Source organism: Panthera uncia, chromosome B1 (assembly GCF_023721935.1).
Source record: "Panthera uncia isolate 11264 chromosome B1, Puncia_PCG_1.0, whole genome shotgun sequence".
NCBI classification, from domain to species: Eukaryota; Metazoa; Chordata; class Mammalia; order Carnivora; family Felidae; genus Panthera; species Panthera uncia.
In genome coordinates, this window is record NC_064811.1 from 184,206,487 (window position 1) to 184,230,997 (window position 24,511).

At 43.8% G+C, this 24,511-nt stretch overlaps 1 protein-coding gene across 1 annotated transcript in view; it reads right to left on the bottom strand.

Moving 5' to 3' along the window:
- Positions 1-1,132: 1,132 nt before the first annotated feature.
- The window catches only part of FAM149A (family with sequence similarity 149 member A), a 55,686-nt gene continuing 32,307 nt past the window's right edge, over positions 1,133-24,511 (bottom strand). Inside the window, 14 exon segments of the mRNA XM_049631781.1 lie at positions 1,133-1,378; positions 1,381-1,523; positions 3,632-3,710; positions 4,045-4,173; positions 5,421-5,541; positions 8,585-8,794; positions 9,275-9,378; positions 13,055-13,206; positions 14,002-14,192; positions 15,029-15,199; positions 16,910-17,035; positions 18,610-18,752; positions 21,936-22,074; positions 22,331-22,441. Coding sequence (XP_049487738.1) covers positions 1,253-1,378; positions 1,381-1,523; positions 3,632-3,710; positions 4,045-4,173; positions 5,421-5,541; positions 8,585-8,794; positions 9,275-9,378; positions 13,055-13,206; positions 14,002-14,192; positions 15,029-15,199; positions 16,910-17,035; positions 18,610-18,752; positions 21,936-22,074; positions 22,331-22,441 — 1,945 coding nt within the window. The 3' untranslated portion in view covers positions 1,133-1,252.

Below are 24,511 nucleotides of genomic sequence, written 5' to 3' on the forward strand. Positions count from 1 at the left end.
GATATGATCTCGTGGTTCATGAGCTTGAGGCCCAATTTGGATAAAACAGAAGCCTTGCTTCCGGTGAGCTCCAGCCCTGCTTTGGGTGAACACGAGCCCCACTTTGGTTAAAAACAAAACAAAACAAAAGAAAACACACGCCCTGCTTCAATTAAGCCCCACTTCTCTCCTCCTCCCTCCATCTCTCTCTGCCCCTCATGGTTTTCTCTCTCTCTCTCTCTCTCTCTCTGCCCTTCACTCACTTTCACCCACCCCCGTCTCTCAAAAAAAAAAAAAAAAAAGAAATAAAAAAGGAAAGAAAAGAAAAGAAAATGACCCTAGAGCCTGGCCTCCAACCGATCACCTCCCTTCGCAATCCCTTTCCATTTTCTGTATGAATGCCAGATAGGGGTACATGGTCAGAAGAGACACACGCAGGGTCAGAAGACAGAGCGGAAAGAACCACTGCCTTTAGAGGGATCAGGGAGGGTTCACAGCAGATGTGACATCTGAGCAAAGATCAGACTGTGATAAAATAAGCAGGAGGCTGCTTCAGGGCTTCCCTCCAGTGGATGAACACCTTCACCCGCAGGCAGCAAATAGGAAACCATACACGGTATGTGGAAATTAGGTTTCTAGTCAGCTTTAAAAGTCAATAAATTTGGAACACTTTTGGATAGACTGCCTGAGGCCGAGCATGAAAACCAGCAAAATGAAATTGGCTCGGGAGACAGTCGCTGTCATTTCTCAAAGAGGCTCGTGACTCAAGTACTTTTTAAAAAAAGGTATAAGGGGGCGCCTGGGTGGCTCAGTCTGTTAAGCGTCCGACTTCGGCTCAGGTCATGATCTCGCGGTTCATGGGTTCGAGCCCCGTGTCAGGCTCTGTGCTGACAGCTCAGAGCGCGGGGCCTGCTTCTGATGCTGTGTCTGCCCCTCCCCCACTCACACTCTGTCTCTCAAAAATAAACATTAAAAAATTTTTTAAAAAGGTGTAAGAAAGTCAGCACAACGACCAGAACAATCTGAATCTTAGATAAACTGACGTACTGTACCAAAGATTGCTTTGCTATTTTCTAAAGAAGGGAGTGACATCACATCAATTAGTAACCAGGACTTCGGTGGATTAGTCACAGAATGAGACACAAAACGCATGTCAAGACACAAAGTTACAGAATGGCCCATTCCTAGGCAATATCCTCTCATCTGTTGAGTGTGTAAATACATGCACTGCTTATGTGTGTGTCTGTGTATGTGTGATTGATAAGATGATGGATTATAAACACCTATTAGATCCGAATGCTTCCAGTGAAGAAGGTTGGTGAATTTGACTTGGAGTCTCTTTACAATGCAAGGATTCAAAACTAAGCTGTTTATGTGCTTGCGTTTCTCTCCGACGGGCTCAGGTCCCACTGTCAGACAAACTGATGCGTAGTAGAATACTTGTTCTTCCATTATTCGTGTGATAAATGGCATGCTGAGACTGGCTGCTCCCAGCTCCATCAAGATGCCACTTGGAATCTCTTCCTTGAAGTCAGAGTCGTCCTCTGAAAAGATTTAGGTGGATACTGTGAACCTGAAACACCAACCACAAAGTAACGCCCATTAAACTGCTTCAAACTTCCAGCTCTCAAAAGGATGGCTTTGTACATTCAATGCAGATGATATTTTTTTTTTAAAAAAGAAAACCGAAATACTTTGATGTTGCTTTTACATAAACCGGGAAATATGCAAAAACTGCCATCGATGGTCCTGAGAGGAAGGAAGGGAGGGAGGGAGGGAGGGAGGGAGGGAGGAGGGAGGGAAGGAAAGGAGGGAGGGGGGAGGGAGGGAGGGAGGAATCGAAGAAGGAAGGAAGAAAGGAACGAAGGAAGGAAGGAAGGAAGGAAGGAAGGAAGGATGGATGTTGTTCCCCTTCTCCACTAAGCCTAAGTTCTGGCCCTGTGTCCTCTGAGAGCTGGTGGCTTTGCTAGCACCTTCTACCCTGAGGTGGATCCCAGGAAGCCGAGTAGTGAGTTCTGGTGGCCTACTGGCTTCATGGGGGCAGAAGGAATGTCAGCTGCCTTAAGAGACCCTTGCCACTGTTGGGGATTCCCCTCAGCTTCTCCCTTTCTCTTTTTCTTCTGCCACAGAACAAATGTTGATAAATTAATAGTTCCTGGTGCTTTTTGACCTGGAAGCAAAGGTTAAGATATGACATGCCTGCTTGTCAGAAAGAAAGAAAATAAGTTCTTAGAATTACAGAAATACCTCTTATGTACCTCAGTTATTTCTACAGCCATGAGAAAAGCTCCTGACGGTCGGTAATAATAGTCACAAGACTCCTGATAAGAGAATATACTGACTTAGTATGGGGAGTAAATTAAATGTGCAGATTTCAAACGAATTCAGAACCCAGTTCCCTCTCGGAACCTCTAATCCTGGTGCCCAGGAAACTATTAGACAGCTCCACTTAGCGTCCTGCGGTCAAGATCTCCAAAACGAAACTCATCGAAATTCTCTGCGTCCCCTCTGCCGGCACCACTGTCTACTGACCATCCAGGGGATCGGTCTCGTGTACCACGTGATGCTCATCCCGATTTGCGTGGCTCACGGCCCCTCCGGGCCACCCCTCGACCCTTTACCCATCTGCACAGCCAGCCGGTGGTCCTGCTCACCTCTCTCACGGTCCCCTCATCTTCCCCACTACACTGAGCATTCCTCGAGAGAATTTGTAAAAGGCTAAAGCATCTGTGACATCACTATGCCACAGAACTACAGAAGGGCTGACGTAAACAGTGATAAAATTAGCGTGTTGTCACAATGCTTCAATTTTACTAGACTTATGTGTAAACTGTAGCATTTGCCTTAACACAGCAAGTTACCCTGTGCATTTCACATGACCTATAGTCCCAATGACTCCTAATTCTTGAACAAACAACATATGCCTAGAACCTAGCGAGGTCCTCTCTGTACATTTTTCCAGCGATGGCTTGATCAACCCAGACTATTATAAAAAGAAGAAACTGAGGCCCAAGAAGGTTGAGGCTCTCCTAAGATAGCTCAGTGAGTGGGATGGAAACCTGGCATTGGGTTCCAGAGTGGCACAGTTCATGATAATACTATGTTGCCTCCTTAAACAAAAATACTGGTAACAGTTTTGAGAATTAAAACATCACTGGCCTGCGTTCGGACTAGAAACTTTACTCTAAAAATAGCTACTGGGCTGAAAATAAGTATTTATCTGTGAAACTCTCCATTCTAAAATACTTAGAATATATGTATTAATTTTATGGAGCATTTTTATAAATTAGATCTTTAAAGGGAATTAAGAGGAGGGTGTGATGAGAAAACATGAAAACTGTTATTGTGGAGAGAGACACTGATTTGTCATGAGACTCCTAAGACAGCATTTTCCTTTTTCTGAGAGTGAGGCCCCAGTTTAATGCAGAGCATCTGGGCATTTTCCCCTTTATGACTAACAGCAGGCAAGGGCTTATCTTTGAAGTTTGGCTCTTTCTAGAGACTTCTGTGTCTGGCCATGGGTGACAAACACTTGTAATTTGCTCTTACAAGGTCAAAAGAGTCCTACTTAGGTAGATGATCTTCCATTTCTCTTTCCAAAACTTGAAACTTCACATCACACCTCATTTATTTACATGTGGAGAAAACTGACCTGTCAACAGACTCTGACTTGTCCATGTGTGGCCAGCAAATTCCATCAGAGTCAGTGAACCTTTTCGAGGAGTATCTAACTGTCAGAAGAAAAATAAAATGAGGAGTGAGCTTTATTGTTACACATATTTTTTTTTTAAACAAGATTCTTTTTTTTTTTTAATGTTTATTTTTGAGAGGGAAAGAGAGAGAAAGACTGTGAGAAGGGGCAGAGAGAGAGAGGGAGACACAGAATCAGAAGCAGACTCCAGGCTCTGAGCTGTCAGCACAGAGCCCGACGTGGGGCTCGAACCCACGCGCTGTGAGATCTCCACCTGAGCTGAAGTCAGACACTTAACCGCCTGGGCCACCCAGGCTCCCCGTATTGTTTCAGACATTTTTAAAAGTCAACTTTATGGTTAACAGACAACCTACCCGAAATGTATGGGTTGTGCTGGGTCTTGAAAACTGTTCCACGGTCAGAGATCTTTCTCGAAGAGGCGAGCGTTCCAAACTGTCAGGTACTGCACTAAACACACGGTTCTGTGGATGCCTCCCTCTGTACTAAATAAAGGATAATATGTTTCGGTTTCAGGTAAACGCAATCCTTAAAAAAGACAAAAGAAGATTCCTTTCTTTGTGTTTCAACCATTCACTCATTTATTCATCCATTCACTCCCTTATATTTGAAACTTTTATTTAGATACTGGGAAGTATAACATCTATCAAGCATAAATGTCAAAACACAAGTGATTATGTCATTTTATTATTTAACCCGATAAAGCAAGTGTCCTAATAGATAAATACGGACTAAAAACCCGAACCGCATAAAGTACTCAATATTAAATTATAATAGAAATGTAATTTTGCATTTATTTTATTTTTTTTTGATGTGATGTCCGCCTTCCTTTATGATTTTACTCTAAGCCACGACATTCTAAGGTTACACACGAAAGCTGTGCAATTCTTGCCTTTCTAGGAATGGATTCTGCCGCTGCACTCAGGGAAGCAAAGGAATGCAAGAGAAAACATTCCATCGGTTTTTCTCCTTAGGCTTTTTAGGTTCCCACGACTGGGGACCTTCTGTGTTTTATGAAATAGAGATGAGTTAGTTACTCGTATGAGAGCGAAGTGGCGCGTCATTGTAACTGTGGGGGGGACATCTGGTGATGCACACCAGCAGCCCCACACCTGCCCCACACCTTTTGCCATCACGTGGCTGCGTTGAGCCTGGGTGAAGAAGACATTCCCTCCGCACTGCAACGGACATGGTGCCCCTGAGCCGTAAACATGAGAGCTGATAAAAATGGCAGGGGCGTTCTACAGAGCTCTTACTTTATGCAGGCGTTATTTCCCATCTATAAATTCATGTCATCCTTATATCAGTCCTTTGAGGAAGGAATCACTGTGGCCCTTCTACGGGTCAGAAAACAAAGGCGCAGGGAGATTAATTTCTACTACCTTAATTTCTACACTACATTTGGGTGGCTGGGTTCAAACACAGATCTCCCTGTCTCCTGACCTAACCTTCATGCTATTTTCTTTGCTATACCATCCTGTCAGATTTTCTTTGACACCTGGACTTAATGATTTGGTTCAAATCAGGTTTTCATTTCGCACGACAGTGAATTAACCCTCCCACCTCCCGTCAGTTCTCGCATGCCAGTTATTTTCAGGAAGCAGATTATGGAGACATTTTACGTTACTTGAGTTCGTACTTGGCCCCGGAAGGGCCAAAATTATATTGTGGTTGTTTGTTTTGCAGTAGACGATCTAAATGGTGCACTTAAATATAATGAAATGTGTCTTACAGGAACAGGTCGAGATCCAGGAACTGCCACATTCTGCCCACCAGTCTCTGAGCCTATGGGGGGTAACCTGCTCCTTGAGGCCTGAGCCGGTGGGGAGGACCCCCGGTCTATGCCAGTTTGCCTGTAAACACAACAACATGTAACTGAGCACCCAGGTGCAGAGACAGGGGGACAGACCTCACCACAAAGCTCCTCATCGGAACTGGTAATCACAGCTGCCTTTCAAAAGAAATGTTCGAGGAGAATGAGCAGAGTGCGGGAAAGACAAATGTAAAGAGGGGGACTGACCACCAGCTCCGGTCACCTTCTCCTTGCTCGGCAGTGACTGTCGAACTGTATTTACTGACTGCTCTGCGATGCTAGTCCCTGTACAGGATACGGAAATAATTGAAGGTCTGGTTCCTCCTCTTAAGGAGCTTGTAAGTTACTGAAAACCCATGAAGTTATTAGAGAACAATGTAATCAGTTGATGTAATGAAGGGCTATGGTAAACGATTCTAAATAGAAGTGCTGTAGAAATTGAGAGAACGGGGCGATCAATGAAGGATAAAATTAATTACCAAGGTGTAGGGCCTCGATGAGGAAAACTATAAAACTTTATGTAAGGGCATTAAAAGGAGAGCCAAGATACGTTCTCTGATGAGAAAGCTAAATATTGTGAAAGCGTCGGTCATCCCTACATTTGTAATAGATTTAATGCCATCAGGTTCAATGTGATACTTTTCATTTTTGAATTTGACCACCAGATCATAGACTTTGTCAGGAAGGGTGAGGAAAGGTTCAGATGATAGACATTCCCCACCAGATACTAACATGGAAAGACTGTCTGGTTCATGCACAAGAATAGAAATGGATATTCTACAATAAGATTCCAATTCATTGATTCGTTAATAATCAAGTTATGAAAATTAAAATATGACCATACTGGCTATCAAGTTTTAAAATACACATACTACCCATAGTTTAGAGGCTGCAAGGAAAGAGTTTCACGTCCTGCCAGTGGGACTATAGATTGTTAGAACCATTCTGGGAAGAGCCTTGGAAAAAGATGTGAAGAGTTGTAAAAATATCCATAATCTTTGACCCGGTAGCTTTACTTCTAGGGTTGTACCAACAGGAAAAACAATTTAAAGACATCCTTATTGGGATTTATATGAAATGATACTCTACACCTGAAACTAATATTACACTGTTTGTTAACTGGAATTTAAATAAAAACTTAAAAGATTTACATAAAATGATGTCCCCTGTACATTATAATAGTGAAAATATAGAAAGAAAAGTTCCAGTAATAGCGAAATATTTTACAAATTATCACATACCCATACGTTATTTCTAGTCATTAAAATCACGCTTTCACAAATATTTAACAATGTGGAAAATAGGAATAATGTTAAGTGAAAAAAATATGAAAAAAGCTATATTAGTAGGAAAACGTAGTATTAGAAAAAAGATAAAGGAAAGAAAAGAAGAAACGTAACCATAGATAAACTTGGTAGTGAATTTATCAACAGGTATCATTTTTACATTTCTAGGTATTAGGCATATGGGTGACCTTTGACACCTACTTGTAGTTTTGGTACTATTCTAATGTTCCACTGTGAACTTGTAGTACTTTGATAGAAAAAAGCAGGTTACTTTGCTAAAAGTGAAAGGGCACGAACAAAATCCCCACAAGGGAAGGACCAGCACAGCTGGCATGGTTGTGGGTCAGACAGAAAAAAAGGCTGAACCCAGTCAAGGCGGGTGATCAGAAGTAATGGAAACAGGTATGCATATCAATGAGGGCGACACTGCCCCCCAAGGGGCAAACGCTGGTTATTGGTGGGACAGACAAACCAACCCTTACTTTTTTTATGCATAAAACACAGACATACAGAACAGTACATAGACTGTACGGTATATTTGTGGCATTAAAATTCCACAGGTGAGGGAGGAATTAGGAAAGATCGTCTAAAAGGGCTTCTTAGTATGGCAGTAATATAAAAAAAAAAAAAAACAACAGTTGAAAAACACGGGTCTATGGTGTACGGATAGGAAGGGGCAGAACATGAAGGGAAGGTATAGTTGGAGGCACAGATTTCAACAGAAAATACAAAAGGTTTCGGATGAAACCTGTTTGTGGAGCCCAGGGGGGCTGGGAGGAGGAGGAAAGGGCCAGCAATGTGCCAGTGACTGGGGCATGGGGTCAGGGGTCCCAAGTGACCACAGTGGGACTGGAGGAGGGGAAGAGCTCTTGAAAAGAACTACCAGAGCAAATAACCCCGGATAACCCAAACACCAGAAATATCAGTTCCAGAGGGTGAAAGACACAGTAATCCATCACAAAGCCGAACATGGCTCTGTGTAATACATCCAGAAAAGTCCAGTTGCTGGTTAAGCACTGGCAGCTGATAATGCACCCCATCCCTGCAGGGGGAGCCTAAGGCAGCCCCCTTAATGACTCCCTCCCTTGCTGCAGGAAGCCTGGGGCCAGTGGTCTGGGGGGTAGGGGGTGGAGGTCTCGGAAGCTGCATAGCACCTCGGGGGAGCCCCAGGCTCTGCCTCTCCTTCCTGGGAGCTTTGGCGAGTTATGCAACTTCTCTCAGCCTCTGTCTCCTCCTCTTGGATCTGGGATCCCATGAGTACTAACTCAAAAGATTTGTGGCAGGGAAAAAGTCAAATAATAAATGTGACTCGTCCCACTGGTGCTGGTAACAGAAAGCTGTCGACAAACACTAGCTGTTATTAATGTAAAGACTGCTGGACACTTGAGTAAGTGATAAAGCTGGGCTGCTCCCCAGTACCTCTGTAATAAAGGAAAAGACAAGTTCCTTTCTAGCAGGGCAATGATTTGATGTCGAACCCTAAGGTCAAAAGCTTTTCTGAAAGTCCCCCACATAGAGTGAAACACAGCCTTAGAGATAAAAAAGAACGAACAGTCATACTACTCCTGAAACCAACGTTACACTACATGTTAACGGACTAGAATTTAAATAAAAACTGGAAAGACACAAACGCAGGTTCTCTGCCTGACTTTACTTTCCAGCACGCAGCTTAACTACACTACCGAAACACATTTCGTGGGAAATATTCAAATTAATGAACTATTCAGAAGGTGTCCACCTGTCTCTATCCTCCGTCACGTGTGGCTTCTGGTTCCCCAGGAGAGAAACGAGACTTACGGCTTTGTTCCCCTTAGAACTTCATCGCTGCACACACTGGGGGTTTTCATCCTCTGGGAGTCTGAAGTGAGAGAAGGCAGCCTCAGATGTGCAGGCGTCTTCCTTGCGGAAGCGTGGAGTCCGCGAGCATCTGAGATTCGTCCCAGACGGTGCCGGGCCAAAGACGGAGCACTGGCCCCCACACCCAGTGATTTGCCTTCTTGTTCATTCCTGGGGGCGGGAGGGGTGGGGGGGGAAGCCAAATTAATTACTCAGCTTGTAAGCATTAGGTGAACAGGGCATAGATAGATGTGCCCATTACGAGGCACTGTCTAGAAGAGTGCCCGCCTCAAGCAGATACTTCTGAATATTGGCTGAACGAATGGACAGACTATCATTTCCAATTCAACTTCCATCCCACTGAAGAATCGTCCACAGGAACATAAGGTCTAAGGTCCTCCCTGACTGCAATCACACAGTATAGCCCAGAAGATTAAGAATTCACAGCTATCTTCCCCTTATCTATTGACCCTCACCTAACGGTAAGTCACTTTTGTGGCTGCTATTGGAGCAGTGCGTTTTCATTCTCACACATGGCTGTATCCTTCCCTGAGTGTGCTCAGACACGCCTAGCACGCAGACTTCTGCAGGCCTCGTGCTCAGGTGCATGCAGCCTAGAGTGCAGGCTGCATCGTTATTTTGCATACGTACTGCGTTCTATCCGCAAAACAGGTAGGTCTCTGCTGAAGTGGTTTTGCTTGAATTGTCATCACACAACTCAAATCACTATAAAAGTTGTTGGAGAAGCGATGAACCTGAGAAGAGTAAAAACAGTGAAAGTTAAAAGGCAGCCAGTGCCAATGCAAAAAGTGGCAAGAAGGGAGGGAGAAGTTTCTGGAATCCGGCAAGGGGAGCTGCAGGGAGAAACGCCACCAACCACTGCGACCTGGCAGAGAGGCCAGGAGTGAACAACGTCCCACGTTCTGCTCCCGTGTTGAGCTCCGAGAGCTACTTGGGGCGAAGGAGACCTCCAGACAGCCAGAATGTACCAGCGGCCAGGGCACACCAGGGTGAAGAACGTAGAGAGAGAATCTGGAGAAGCAAAGATAGGGCACCCCAGCTCCTAACTGGCCTGCTCCCAGAGGAAGTCCTTCACAGCTTGAGGAAGGTAGCTGCCAGGAAGGGCACAAGAGCCTAGGAAGAAACCCGAACACGAGACGTCAGACCCTTAAATTTGAATCCCAATTCTAACTGCTTCCTGACTGGTGGTCTTGGGAAGCTTACTTGATTCCTGAAGGTTTAATTCCCTAATCTTTAAGTCCAGAATACTGATACATACTTTGTATGAGAATTAAGTTGAATAACACTGGGAAAGCACGAAGAGCTAAATAATCCCGAATTCCCTATTTGGTCCCGCAATATGACCAGCTAGGATGTAAAACAACATTTGATTCAGGCAAACAGGATTTCTGAACTAGAATCATATTCTAGTTCGAGAATAGATGTAGCAAGCACAAGCACATTTTCCCCCATGCTGAACATGTAAAAACAAAAAAATGTTAGCGGAATAAATTAAGACCCATTGTCATTACTGCTAGAACACTTTGACTATTTCAAAACAGGCTCTAATAATATTTTATTTTCAACTTTGTCATCCATTCATTTCCTTTTAACGTTGATCCAAATGAAAACAATGAATCAGCTGTAAAAAAAATTATTTTGAAGCCCATTAAAGCTATAAAAAGAGGGTGGCCTGGATGACTCAGTCAGTTAAGTGTCCAACTCTTGATTTCAGCTCAGGTCATGATCTCATGGTTTGTGAGTTCAAGCCCCACATCGGGCTCTATGTTGACAGCCGGAGCCTGATCAAGATTCTCCCTCTCTCACTGCCCCTCTCCTGCTTGCACCCTCTCTGTCCTTCTCAAAAATAAAAAAATAAAAGCCACAAAAAGAAAATACTTGTAAAAAAAACTCCTTAGATTGAAAACTTTCCATATTTTTCGAGCTTAGTTATATTTTGCCTAATACTTATAGATTCTTTTCTATGTTGTCATCAGCCACCCATTTTTATGCGATTCATACTGCGTATGTGAACATGCAAAGTGGGAACCAATGTTGATCCTGCCAGAGCAGTTTAAAAACCCCAGAGAAAAATACAATTAGCGGAAGCATTCTGAAAGTGTATTTTGAACAGCAAAAGCAAAGAAGTCTTACTGCAAAGCCCTTACACTACAGAGTAAAACAACCCTATTAGATATTTCTATTTTATTTGTTTTTTTTTTAATGTTTATTTATTTTTGAGAGAGAGAGAGACAGAGTGTGAGCAGGGGAGGGGCAGAGAACGAGAGGGAGGCACAGAATCTGAAGGCTCTGAGCTGTCAGCACAGAGCCCCACACGGGGCTCGAACCCACGAACAGTGAGATCATGACCTGAGCTGAAGTTGGACACTTAACCAACTGGACACTTAACCAACCTAGATATTTCTATTTTAAACTACCACTCCCTGATGGTACATCCTATTCAGACCTGTGTTCTTCTACACTTTGCAAAGGTAGTCTGTTTGTGTGCTCCTATGCTAGATGCATAGTTTTGCCTCTGCCTTGAATATCTTCCCTTTTCCTTTCAGCCTGACCAAATCTAATGTATCATTTAGGATTTAATTCAGGTATTACTCTACTTTATGGAGGGTATGCTATTTTTTTCTCCAGGGCATTTATGAGCTAAAGGATATCAAATTACAATATACAATGTGATGTGCTATGATATGATACGATACACAATTCGCATCTGGTTACAATGAAAGCTAACGCTGATCGAGTGCCTACTCTACCCTACACGTTGTACTCAGCATCTTATCTCTTTTGCTTCTCACAGCCTCCTGACTCACAGATCCCATCGATTATGAGACTGAGGCTTTGAGGGACTGATTCAAGATCACAGAGCTCGTAAATTGTGCCATCGGGCCCGACACTTGTAGTTCTGTGGCTCAAACGCTCATCCACCCTACTGTCTACTGGCCGCCTCACCTTGCCTGTGTGCCTGTGTGCGTGTGTGCAGTCTTGTTTGGCCTGGCTCGACTCCCTCCAGCTAAACTGCATGTACCTCAAGACCAGGAAACCCCTCCTGTCCTTTTTCTCTGCTCCCCACCCGCACAAGATAAGCTGTGCAAAACATAAAGTCCAAACTCTTTAGTGTTACTGAAGGTCTCCCATGGGCAAGATCAGCCTTTCCAGCCCCACCCGCCACTAGATCTTTGATTAAGGAAGCAATTCAAGAAAAATGTCCTGAATGCCTAGAACGCACTAGGCTTTGCATTAGGAACTCTCACCTGTTTACAGAATTTTATCCTCACAGCAATACCTTGGACAACGTCTTATCATCATTCCCTAGGTAAAGGAAACTCAACTTTGGAACAGTTAAGAGACACGTCCCAAATAGTTCCTCCATAGTTTCTTGACTCTCACTACCCTGGTCTTGACCCAATGCCCCCGGTGGTCCAAGCATTCCCCACCTTTAACCCTGCCCCGTCCAATCACTGTTCTCCAAACACACCCTCCCACTCCCCCATGCCTCTGCTTGGCCTGAAATGACCCACACAGACCTCCTGCCCGTGCAAGCCCTACTTGCTTCTTCGTGGTTCTGTTCAAATTTCACCTCCAACCTAAAACATCAAGGCTCGAGCTCAGGTCAGGATGAATCATTCTCTCCTTTATTCTCCTGAGGCCTTGTTTTGCACAGAACTGACCCAATGTATTGCATCTGACGTGCATTATGCTTTTCTTTCTACTTGATCAGGGACTATGCTTCGTTCATGTATATGATTGATACAACTGAATACACCTAATACAGTGCACTTAACGTAAACTCAATAAATGTTGAATGGATCCAACATATTCTCAGTGACTTTTTTTTTTTTTTATCATTTTGGAGGGAAGACAGGAGAACATCTGGATTCTTCATATTGGCTAGAAATGCTGGGGAAAAGCATTTTTTCTCCTTCAAAATATGGATGGGCACCTGGGTGGCTCAGTCGGTTAAACCTCTGACTTCAGCTTGGGTCATGATCTCGTGGTTCGTGAGTTCAAACCCTGCGTCGGGCTCTGGGCTGACAGCTCAGAGCCTAGAGCCTGAATCAGATTCTGTGTCTCCCTCTCTCTGCCCTTCCCCGCTCTCTCTCTGTCTCTCTCTCTCTCAAAAATAAATAAACATTAAAAAAATTTTTTTAAATAAAAATAAAAATATGTAAACAGTTCTATAGCTCAATGCAGGTGGGAAGTCTCAAATCTGAGTGTCTCTATTCAAGAATATGGTGATGCTACTAAACTCTATACACAAATTATTTTTATTTTTATTTTTTTTTTTTTTCCACAAATTATTTTTAAAGTAGTCCAATTGACAGACCCAAATACTCGATATAGAAAGGCAGGCACTCTGACGTAAAGGCCATAAAATACTGAAGGAAAGAGAGAGACTGGTAGAAAAACACCTACCTGAGGTGGATTAAGATGAGAAGCCAGGGATATACTTCTGGCTTCAGAGCTTCTGGATGGGGGAACACTCGACGCATCAGTGTTCGTACGAGATATGAGCGTAAGTGGAGATTTATTCTCAGCTACTTTCAATTTTTCTTTGTGTTTCTTTCCTTCCAAGTCAACGACAAAAAAAAAAATCAGTATTATTAGGAAACATATTATCTAACATAGGTACTTAAAATTCTCTGTTCTAAGAGAATATTTGTTCTGGAGTTACCGTGAGTCTACGATGGCCACTGAACCTTGTATAACACGGAGACCCCACAAGGCAATTGCCTGATGTGATGCTTCCCACACACACGTTCTATCATTTCGGTGGTAGGTAGAAAACTAGGGATTATATGCTGGGGCAAGAAAAATTCTTGGTATTGTATAATATCCCAACTAATCTTTTGGTTGGAAAAGAATATATTTAAATTAACACGACCACTACCCTACTGATCACATAACATTAGCCAGTGTTGTCCATCACTGGCATTTCTAGGATTTGTTTCTTCTCGATCTCAAGTAGCTTCGAGAACATTTTCCTAGGTTAAATGAAGTAACTGTACAATTATCTGTGTTTCCATTTTACTTTACAAAAACATGCCATAAACACTTAAAAACCAACATCCCAGTATTAGAGAGGTTATCCTATTATTAGAGATTTTTAAAGGGACTTTTAGCTCCTTTCTTGTGTATTTCTAGGTTACCGTTCCAAAAGTGCACACATATTATTTTTAGAACTCAAAAAATGATGATGTCCCCTTTGAAGGGATTAAAGATCACGTGTGAACGAGGGTGGAAAACTCACTTCTCTTCTCACCCAACCATATCCCAGGTGTGGCCACGCTGGGTGGGGCCACCAAGCTGGGCAACAGGGGTCATTTTTCTTTTCACTGGGGACACACGCTGCAGATAAGTACCTGGGAGTGTAACTTCCCAATTTTTTCTAACCAGCTCTTCCAATAGTTCTACCACATTTGTCCAGACATGATCAAACACTTCCGCAGCCACCGAATCTTTGATACAGTCGTGAGGAGAAACGGGAGGAAGTCCGTGTTTATGCCGCATCCTATGGCGATGAACTGATTTCTGTTCGAGACATTCATCACCCCTAAGAACAAAACCCACTCTAATTACTAAAAGTATCAGTGGTTCAAGTTAAAACAGTGCTATCTATCTATCTATCTATCCATCCATCCATCCATCTACTATGCATGCATGCATATATTATGCATATATAAATAAACATAACATCCTGTTTTAAACAGTACATTGTTACTTTTTAATGCTACCAATTTTCAATCACAAGGCCAATTTTTATTATTCCATCTTTGTAGCTTTTATCTAGGAACCAATTTAAGCCTCTGTATCTAGTGCAGAGACGGGGCCTTCCCTTGTGCCCTTCTGGGCAGCCTGGAGCCCTCAGGTGGCCTTGTCCACTTTCGTCAGAATGCCAAACACACTTCTTGTTTCCTATCTGTGCCATATGGTCAAAACACAAAGGGGAGCACTGATCTAGCACAGACACATCCTGTTAGGAATCTAAAAACTTTTCGGGCACCTGGGTGGCTCAGTCGGTTAAGCGTCCGACTTCAGCTCAGGTCATGACCTCACAGTCCATGAGTTCGAGCCCCGTGTCGGGCTCTGTGCTGGCAGCTCAGAGCCTGGAGCCTGCTTTGGATTCTGTGTCTCCCTCTCTCTCTGCCCCTCCCCCGCTCATGCTCTGTCTCTCTCTGTCTCTCAAAAATGAGTAAACGTTAAAGTTTTTTTTTTAATTAAAAAAAAAAAAAGGAATCTAAACACTTTGGGGAGTATATTACTCTCAAAAGAATGGAAAATCGTTTGGACAAGTAAAAACTACACAAAACACCAAATGAGCAGATAATCAAAATAAATGCCAAAAAAGTTAACATTATACTAAGTCAATGTCAAATAAATTCTATTTACTCTTCTTTTCTGTCAAAAGCAAAATATTCTTCCATCTTTCCATCCGCATCGTAAACCTCTTCTTCCAGGGGTGAACCTGCTGAACAGGCAGCAGGCCGCGTGCAAGCGGGGCCTGGCAGTGCCGGGGAAGAGCACGCCCCTGGGAGTATCTGAGAGCCGGAGATGCACAGCCTGTGGGGAAAGAGCAGAGCCTCCGTGAGGGTGTGTAGAGCGTCAAGAAAACGATGCTTGCAGGATCTGGGCGAGTCTTTATCCATAAAGTACAGAATCCCAAACAAACAAACAAACAAACAAACAAAATCATTGATTATTACATTCGATAAAAGTCGTATCCTTAAAAGCAACATTTTAACATGGGCATCAGTCAACATTTAAGGGCCTCTTAAAAGCTTAACCTACTCTATGAGTTTGCATCCCTTTTGCCGTAGTGAAAGGACATCCTGGCACAGTCCCAACTATGTGTGACTGGCATGGAGAGATTTATCAAAATCTGTTGGTGAGCCAGAGAAGACGGGATAGAGCTTTACTCCTTCTGCTGTTGTGATGGAGCTTGGGATCCATCACAAGGGGTCAGTTTTGGGTTTGGCATTTAGCAAAAGGTTTCCCATCTAACCTTCAAAAGTTAACTCCCTTGATATCGTCATCCTCCTCATCACCATCAATTTATTTACTTTTCTAACTATAATTTATTGTCAAGGTAGCTAACATAACAGTGTATACAATGTGCTCTTGGTTTGGGGGGTAGATTCCCACGATTCATCACTTACATACACCCAGTGCTCATCCCAACAGGTGCCCTCCTCGATGCCCATCACCCATTTTCCCCTCTCCCCCTCCCACCCTATCAACCTCAGTTTGTTCTCTGTATTTAAGAGTCTCTTACGGTTTGCCTCCCTCACTGTTGTAAACTATTTTTTCCCCTTCCCTTCCCTCATGGTCTTCTGTTAAGTTTCTCAAGTTCCACATATGAGTGAAAACATATGGTATCTGTCTTTCTCTGCCTGGCTTATTTCACTTAGCATAATACCCTCCAGTTCCATCCAGGTTGCTGCAAATGGCCAGATTTCATTCTTTCTCATTGCCAAGTAGTATTCCATTGGATATATAAACCCCATCTTCTTTATCCATTCATCAGTTGATGGACATTTAGGCTCTTTCCATAATTTGGCTATTGTTGAAAGTGCTGCTATAAGCATTGGGGTACAAGTGCCCCTACGTATCAGCACTCCTGTATCCCTTGGGTAAATTCCTAGCAGTGCTACTGCTGGGTCCTAGGGTAGGTCTATTTGTAATTTTTTGAGGAACCTCCACACTGTTTTCCAGAGCGGCTGCACCAGTTTGCATTCCCACCAGCAGCGTCAGAGGGTTCCATTTCTCCACACGTTCGCCAACATCTGTTGTTTCCTGAGTTAATTTTAGCCACTCTGACTGGTGCATCACCATCAATTTAGAATGAGAAGCATCCTGTGAAAAAATGCTCTGCCCCTGCCCTTCCCTGAAATCTAAGCTTCCAAAATCAGTGGGGCCAAGGCTCACGGCTAAGACAGACATGGGAAGAGTATAACTAACAGGAAATTAAAAATGAAAACAAAAGGGGGCGCCTGGGTGGCTCAGTCGGTTACACTTCTGACTCATGGTTTCGGCTCAGGTCGTGATCCCAAGGTGTGTGAGTTTGAGCCCTGCCTGGGGCTTCATGCTGGCAGTCAGTGCAGAGCCTGCTTGGGGTTCTCTCCCTCTAATCCTCTCTCTCTGCCCCTCCCCAGCTCGCTCTGTCTCAAAATAAATAGACCTAAAAAATAAATAAGTAAATAAGTAAATAAGAAAAAAGTATCACTAAAATGAAATTAAAAATACTTTCGAAAGTAACTCATAGGAACCTACTCTCTGCTGTTGTGCTTGTGCCCGCAGGTATCCAGGAAGGGTGTGTGGACCGTGGAACTAGGCTCATCGCCCTGGAAATGTTGGAATCCTTCATCGGTCGGCACTATGAGCTGTCTTCCTAATACTCTGCGCCGGGGGGAGAAAAAAAGAAAGAAAGAAAGAAAAAAGAAAAAAGATGGGAAATTACTAACACTTTTGATTCGGAAAAAGGCAAACACGTTTTGCAGTGTTCCAAGTCAGATGAAATGATGCTTTGAAGGCGTGTGTATGAAGTGACGAGGCACATGCTGGTCCACGAGAAGCACGATGGTGTCACGGAAAAAGCACAGGCTTCGAGGGAGCAGGACGGGCTGTTCTCGCCACTGACGCAAAGATCGGAGGCAAAGTTCTCGGGCTCTCTGAGCCACTGATTTCACTGGTTTGTTTTTTGTATGAAAGCGATACTAATAGTTACCTCTAGGGCTGAGGGGTGGCTTAGAGATGCCAGAGCCAGACATCTAGGGTAAGGCTGGGCACACAGCGGCTCTCTATGCATGTTAACTAATATCCACGTAATGAATAAACCTGTATAAATATACGTACCAGGCTTATATTCCTTGCAGTCTTTCCTTTTTCCACCCTCCCCTCCTTCGTTTTCGTCTGAACTATTTAAGACAGGAGTGGTGGGGGCAGGTCTGAGCTCCTGGCTCTTGGGTGACTGCCCTGTGCTAGAAAAGTCAGCACCCACAATGAGTACCGGTGGGCGTACTATGCCCTTCAAGACAGAGGGCTGATGAAGGACGGAATAGAGAAGACTTAAAAACTACTGAGTCAAGATTTCTTTTAAGTTACCTACTTGAGGTAACCAGAAAATCCCTCAACATTTGTAGGGGTGTTCTATCTAATCTATTCTCTCCGGATGTAATACAAAGGAACTTCAGATAACTGAGATGGATTTTTCTCCTAAGTGCATCTGGCTGAATAATTGAAGGAAGAAAAGCTTTTCTCCATACCCAGTCTATATTCTCCAGCTTTGCTATTGCAAACTAAGCTATCCTTGGGGCACCTGGGTGGCTCAGTCAGTTGAGCATCTGAGTTCGGCTCAGGTCATGATCTCACGGTTCATGGGTTCGAGCCCCACGTTGGGTTCTGTGCTGACGGCTCAGAGCCTGGAGCCCGCTTCGGATTCTGTGTCTCCCTCTCTCTCTGTTCCTCCCCACCCTGTACTCTCTCTGTCTCTCAAAAATAAATAAACATTAAAACAAATTAAAAAAAAAATAAGCTATCCTCTCTCATAAGGAATCTGGATGAGTTAGTAAAATTCAGCTATTCAATCACTTGGCAAATAATTACTCTGTTCCTCCCCGACCCCGACTCCAAAGACTGTTCTCAGCTCTGAAGACTGACGTGTTGCTCACAAACTAGTGAAGGTGAAAGGTAAAGGCTCGTTTCGACCCATTCCTGTAGTTGTCACGTATGCAAGGCCTTTCTGAAAATGAGCGAGATTTGCTTCTCGCAAATTAGGCATTGGAATGTCCCAACATTCCCTCAGACACCATTGCAAAGACTATGCGTTCTCAGTAAAGACATGTGTTCTGGATACAAATTTTGATCAGGCAATTGCTTTCAGTCAAAATATACGAACTGTATTAAACAGGTCAGGAGTAAGCAGGTGGATCCAAAACCCATTCCAGAGGATTACTGTGGAACAACTTCCCTACCTCAGATGGAGGGATCTTCTTGCCCACTCGCCGCACTCGGCCACTAGATTCTGAGTCTGAGGGCTTACTTTCCCTTCGAACAACATTTCTTCCACCTCCCAGAATAGCTGCTGTACTTTCTGTGCATTGGCTTTGTCAAACTCCTAGAACAGAAATGCACATTCAGTAGCAAGACTAAAAGTTGCAGAACTACGACGGGAGCCCGGGTGGCTCAGCCGGTTAAGTGAATGACTTTGGCTCGGGCCATGTTCTCGCAGTTCATGAGTTCAAACCCCGCATCGGGCTCTGTGCTGAGAGCCTGGAGCCTGCTTCAGATTCTGTGTCTCCCTCTCTCTCTGCCCCTCCTCTGATTGCACTCTGTCTCTCTCGCGCGCTCTCAAAAATAAATAAATTTTAAAAAATAAAAATGAAACTAAAAATAAAAAATAAAAGTTGCAGACGTGAGGCCTTCATAATCAGTAACACACATTTAAAGTGCTCCTTATTTTTTTTTTTTTTTTGTTTAAAAAAAATTTTTTTTTTAACGTTTATTTTTGAGATAGAGACAGAGCATGAACAGGGGAGGGGCAGAGAGAGAGGGAGACACAGAATCTGAAACAGGCTCCGGGCTCTGAGCAGTCAGCACAGAGCCCGACGCGGGGCTCGAACTCACGGGCCGCGAGATCATGACCTGAGCCGAAGTCGGACACTTAACCGACCGAGCCACCCAGGCGCCCCTAAAGTGCTCCTTATTTAGAAGGAGTACAACATGACAACAAGAATGTGGACTTTGCAGTCATTATAGAAAGGGCCATGTACCCTCTAGGGGTGATGGAACCTGAAATCGAACCCACAACTCAGCAGCAGGTGCACATTCACTTTGATACACCTGACCCAAGATGGTCAGGTCTGCTTGATTTTCACAGAACGCTGTTCAGTGTTTTCTGTTGTGCTTCCTCCCTTAAACTGATAACAAACTACATTCCCGCTACAGCAGGGGAGCTAAATTCTTTTAAAAAGCAAATAGGATAAAAAAACTACTAATATTCTCCTCCCAGGAGGGGACTGGGGGACCGAGGCACGGAGAAAGGCTTACTTTCAATTTTCTCTTTTGGCTTTTGTTGCTTATTGCAAATATTACCTACCAAAAAAGTAAGTTAAAATTTTTTTCATTATTATTTTTTTAATGTTTATTTATTTCTGAGAGAGAGAGAGAGAGAGAGAGAGAGAGAGACAGAGTGTAAGCGGGGAGGGGCGGAGAGAGAGCCACACACACACAGAACCTGAAGGCTCCAAGTTGTCAGCACACAGCCCAGCGTGGGGCTTGAACTCACAGAACCGTGAGATAATGATCTGAGCCGAAGTTGGACGCTCGACCAACCGGGCCACGCAGGTGCCCCGGTACGTTAAAGTTTTTAAACAAAGAGCAACCAGGGGTGCCTGCGTGGCTCAGTCGGTTGGGCGTCCACTTCGGCTCAGGTCATGATCTCACGGACCGTGAGTTCAAGCCCCGCGTCGGGCTCTGTGCTGACCGCTCAGAGCCTGGAGCCTGTTTCAGATTCTGTGTCTCCCTCTCTCTCTGATCCTCCCCTGTTCATGCTCTGTCTCTGTCTCAAAAATAAATAAACGTTAAAAAAAAAAAAAATTTAAACAAAGAGCAACTGTAGGGCCTGATGTAATTTCAACTCTTGAAACGGAAGCCCCAAGAATCTCTCTGGATAATTACACGAAAACATGTGCCGAAAAGAATTGCGGAACTTGGACACTATGAAGCAAGGGTCCTCAGCCTTCTTCCCACCTGCAGAGGCACAAGAGCGAGGGCAGGGGCTGTTCATCGCAGGTGCAGGAGTCCCGCCTTGTCTGAAAAGTCCTGAGTGATTGGGAGCTGACTCTTTTCCGTGTCCCTCTCACCACTGTGGGAGGCCCAGCTATGCCCCCGGCCAAGGAAGTGGACCCACGTGTGCCTGTCGAGTGGCCAACTGCTTCGAAAGAAAGCAAAGGAAGCCGGAACGCAAACCAAAAAAAAGAGCAGGAGCCAGCACTGGAGGCTCTTCCGCAGCCATTGCCCCCGTCCCCTATTCTTGGGGTCCTGGAGGGGAGAAAGGGGTGGGAGACCGTGGTGGGCAGAGCCCCCAACGAAAGCCAGAGCTGGAGACTCACGTTCACACAGCTAAGAATCCCACTCCCGAAGAGGGCCAAAAGAGGGTTAAAGTTACCAGCTTCTGCCAGGATTGGAGGTGAGAGTAAAAGATGTGGTTTAGAATACTGGTGGGGGGGGGGGGGGGGGTGCCGGGGTAGCTCAGTGGGTTGAGCGTCTGACTTCAGCTCAGGTCATGATCTCACAGTCCATGAGTTCAAGCCCCGCGTCGGGCTCTGTGCTGACAGCTCAGAGCCTGGAGCCTGCTTCGGATCCTGTGTCTCCCTCTCTCTGCCCCTCCTCTACTCACGCTCTGTCTCTCTCTCTCTCTCAAAAATAAGTAAATGTTAAAAATAAACATAAAAATTTAGAATGCTGGTGGGAAATTCCCTCATCATCGATGATTTTGTACAGTCTTTACTTCTCCACATTTTTCTAGTATTTAAGTTCCTGATTGTCAAAGCCTGTCCTGAATTTCCAGCCATAGAGAGGATACAAGAGATCATTTATAACATGGAGGGGGAGGGTTGGGAAGTGGAAAACAAAACCAAAATTCTCAACAGCTAAGATTCTGGGTTATGAGATTATGAGTGATTTTTATTTTTCCTAATATTTTCTGTATTTTTAAGTTTTTCCATGTGACATGTAAATAGGTTCATATGGATGTATGTGTATCTTTCAAAGTTGGTAGAAAGTTTATTTAAAAGGAAGAAAATGAGGCACCTGGGTGGCTCAGTCAGTTGAGCGTCTGACTTTGGTTCAGGTCGTGATCTCACAGTTTGTGGGTTCAAGCCCCACATCAGGCTCTGTGCTGACAACTCGGAGACTGGAGCCTGCTTTGGATTCTGGGTCTCCTCCTCTCTCTGCCCCTCCCCTGCTCTGTCTCTGTCTCTCAAAATAACTTAAAAAAAAAAAAAAACAACTCTTGGGGCACCTGGGTGGTTCAGTCGCTTAAGCATCCGACTTCGGCTCAGGTCACGATCTCACGGTTTGTGGGTTCGGGCCCCGCGTCAGGCTCTGTGCTGACAGTTCAGAGCCCGGAGCCTGCTTCGGATTCTGTGTCTCCCTCTCTCTCTCTGCCCCTCCCCTGCTCATGCTCTCTGTCTCTCAAGAATAAATAAACATTAAAAAAATTTTTTCCAAAGTCAAGAAAGCAATTCTTCATTATAAATTGTAAGCACAGAATTGCACAAAAGATTCTGAAACCTACGTCATCTCTCCAGGAGTAAATGGAGCTCCTCTCCGTTGATAAGCCAGTGGTGGAAGTCTGTGTGCCAGACCCAGACCAAGAGTTGTGGGCACCTGCAGGCGTGGGCCTTCCACTCGATGGCAACGATGATACGGATCCACTGCAGAGACACATGCAAGCAAAGTGGGAAGAGGTTATACGGGACGTGGTTCTCCTTCCCTGAGCTGCTTTTAAAACTGATTCTAAAACATTCATGCAGTGTCGCATCTCCCGACACTACAAACAAAACTGCTTTTTTGTTTTGTTTTGTTTTTTACTTTTAGAAATGCATGGGCAATCACTGATTCTGCCTCCTGTATTCATTATGGGAACGTTTTGATTTTGCAATCAGAAGCATTGAACAAATGAATTCTTACCAGGCATATTTATCAATGGCTTTCTGCACATTTCTTGTAAAATGTGTAGGTAAAGGATCTTCGCTTTTCACAACGGAACTGTGCTTTCCAGATCCTTCTGCCAGTCCTCTTCTGAAAAATAAAATAGGAAAACCATCTCTGATGTAATAATCGAATTTTATTCATTGAGACTTTTAAAATGTCCTTTGGCATAAAGTTGCTTCTTTCCTCCTGCTGCGTCCCCCCAACACACAAAGCGTGCATGCTTACACACGTGCTCACACACACCATATTTCCTCAAGAAACTGAAGGTCTAGGATCTTACCATCTCTATTTTTCTTAGAACAAGGTTGATATTAACCTATATGCCCCTTTATGTAAATGGGGGGGAGAAAACACAACTTTTTGTGACTTAGCCAGACCGGTAAACGTTGCCCCCAACTCTGCGCAGACACGGCCTCACTCCAAGGCAAGTGGACCATGAGCTAGATTTCACTTCCAACTTGTCCCTTGACTGGGTGCCCTTGTGATTACAAAAGCCAACCAGCCTTTCGGGAAAAACTTGATAGTTCTGTATTAACTCTGAAATGTATTAAATTCTGTTGAATCACTAAACACATGAATGAACAGAAGAAATGATCGAAATCCACAGACAATAGCTCATTTTAGCATGGCACCGTTGTCTGCCTAACGTGTGGCGAGTTTTAAGACATTAAAGTTAATGAAAAACAACAACAAAGGAAGAAATCTCTAAATTTTAAATAAGGTACTAAACCTGACTGGTGTAGGAGAGTTAATCATTAAAATGCCCTTTCAATGAACCTCTTAAAACATTTACTTCCCTCTTAGTCAAAGCAACTTCCTAACATTTAACAGTAAACAACTTTCATTCTTTTACAGAAATAATAGTTTCCCATACAAATAACTCATATTCTATATCAACTGAAGATATGGCAGTGATTTGGGGGGAACAAGTCAACTTTCAGTCTTTTTAACAGGGATACCACAGTAATACTCATTTAAAAAAAAAAGTCTGCTGTGTCATCAATTAAAATGTTGCCTAATTTACAGCATTTATATTAGTGAATGTAAATGGAGTTTTAAAAAATATTAATACAGATTGGGGCACCCGGGTGGTTCAGTCAGTTAAGCGTCCGATTTCAGCTCAGGTCGGTTTGTGAGTTTGAGCCCCGCATAGGACTCTGTGCTGACAGCTTAGAGCCTGGAGCCTGCTTCGGATTCTGTGTCTCCCTCTCTCTCTGCAAACCACCCCTGCCCCCACTCATGCTGTTTGTCTCTCTCTCTCTCATAAATAAACATTAAAATAATTAAAAATATTAATACAGGGGCGCCTGGGTGGCGCAGTCGGTTAAGCGTCCGACTTCAGCCAGGTCACGATCTCGCGGTCCGTGAGTTCGAGCCCCGCGTCAGGCTCTGGGCTGATGGCTCGGAGCCTGCAGCCTGTTTCCGATTCTGTGTCTCCCTCTCTCTCTGCCCCTCCCCCGTTCATGCTCTGTCTCTCTCTGTCCCAAAAATAAAATTAAAAACGTTGAAAAAAAAATTAAAAAAAAAAAAATATTAATACAGAGAATAAATTCTGCCCTTAGTTATATACCTGCAGTACTCTACAACAAAGGGAATTTGAAAAACAAGTTAATTAGTACAAACAGGTTAGTAAGAACCTCTGCCTTCCATACATACATCTTGTATGAGAGAAGAATAGAATCATGTATTTTTCCCCCTCCTTACTGCTTATGTGTCTTAGGTACAATCAGGCGATTCGGAGAATAAAGGTGCTAAGAGAAAAGAATACAGGACAAGCTTTTATGGTAATAAACACCTTTATCTCTGGCCTTATTCAGTCGTGTTTCAAAACCATCAATTACTTATCAATTTCATGCGCCTCTGTAACTCTTTAGAGAAACATAAAAACACTTATGATGGAAAGGAGACAATCAACCAAACGTTACATCAGAGAGAACTGCTTCGAGCATTAAGAAAGAAATGCTAGCCTACGAGTTCATCTGAATTAAATGAAATGTGCTCCTTCATAATATCTATAAAAGAAGAACACAGATCCATTAGAATCCTGCTCTGCCCCTGACAGGCTCTGTGTTCCCAGCAAGTTGCTTCTGTCTCCCGGACCCACCTGGAAAACAGTGCAAATACTGTCAACGGTTTCAATACGGTTGTTGTGAGATC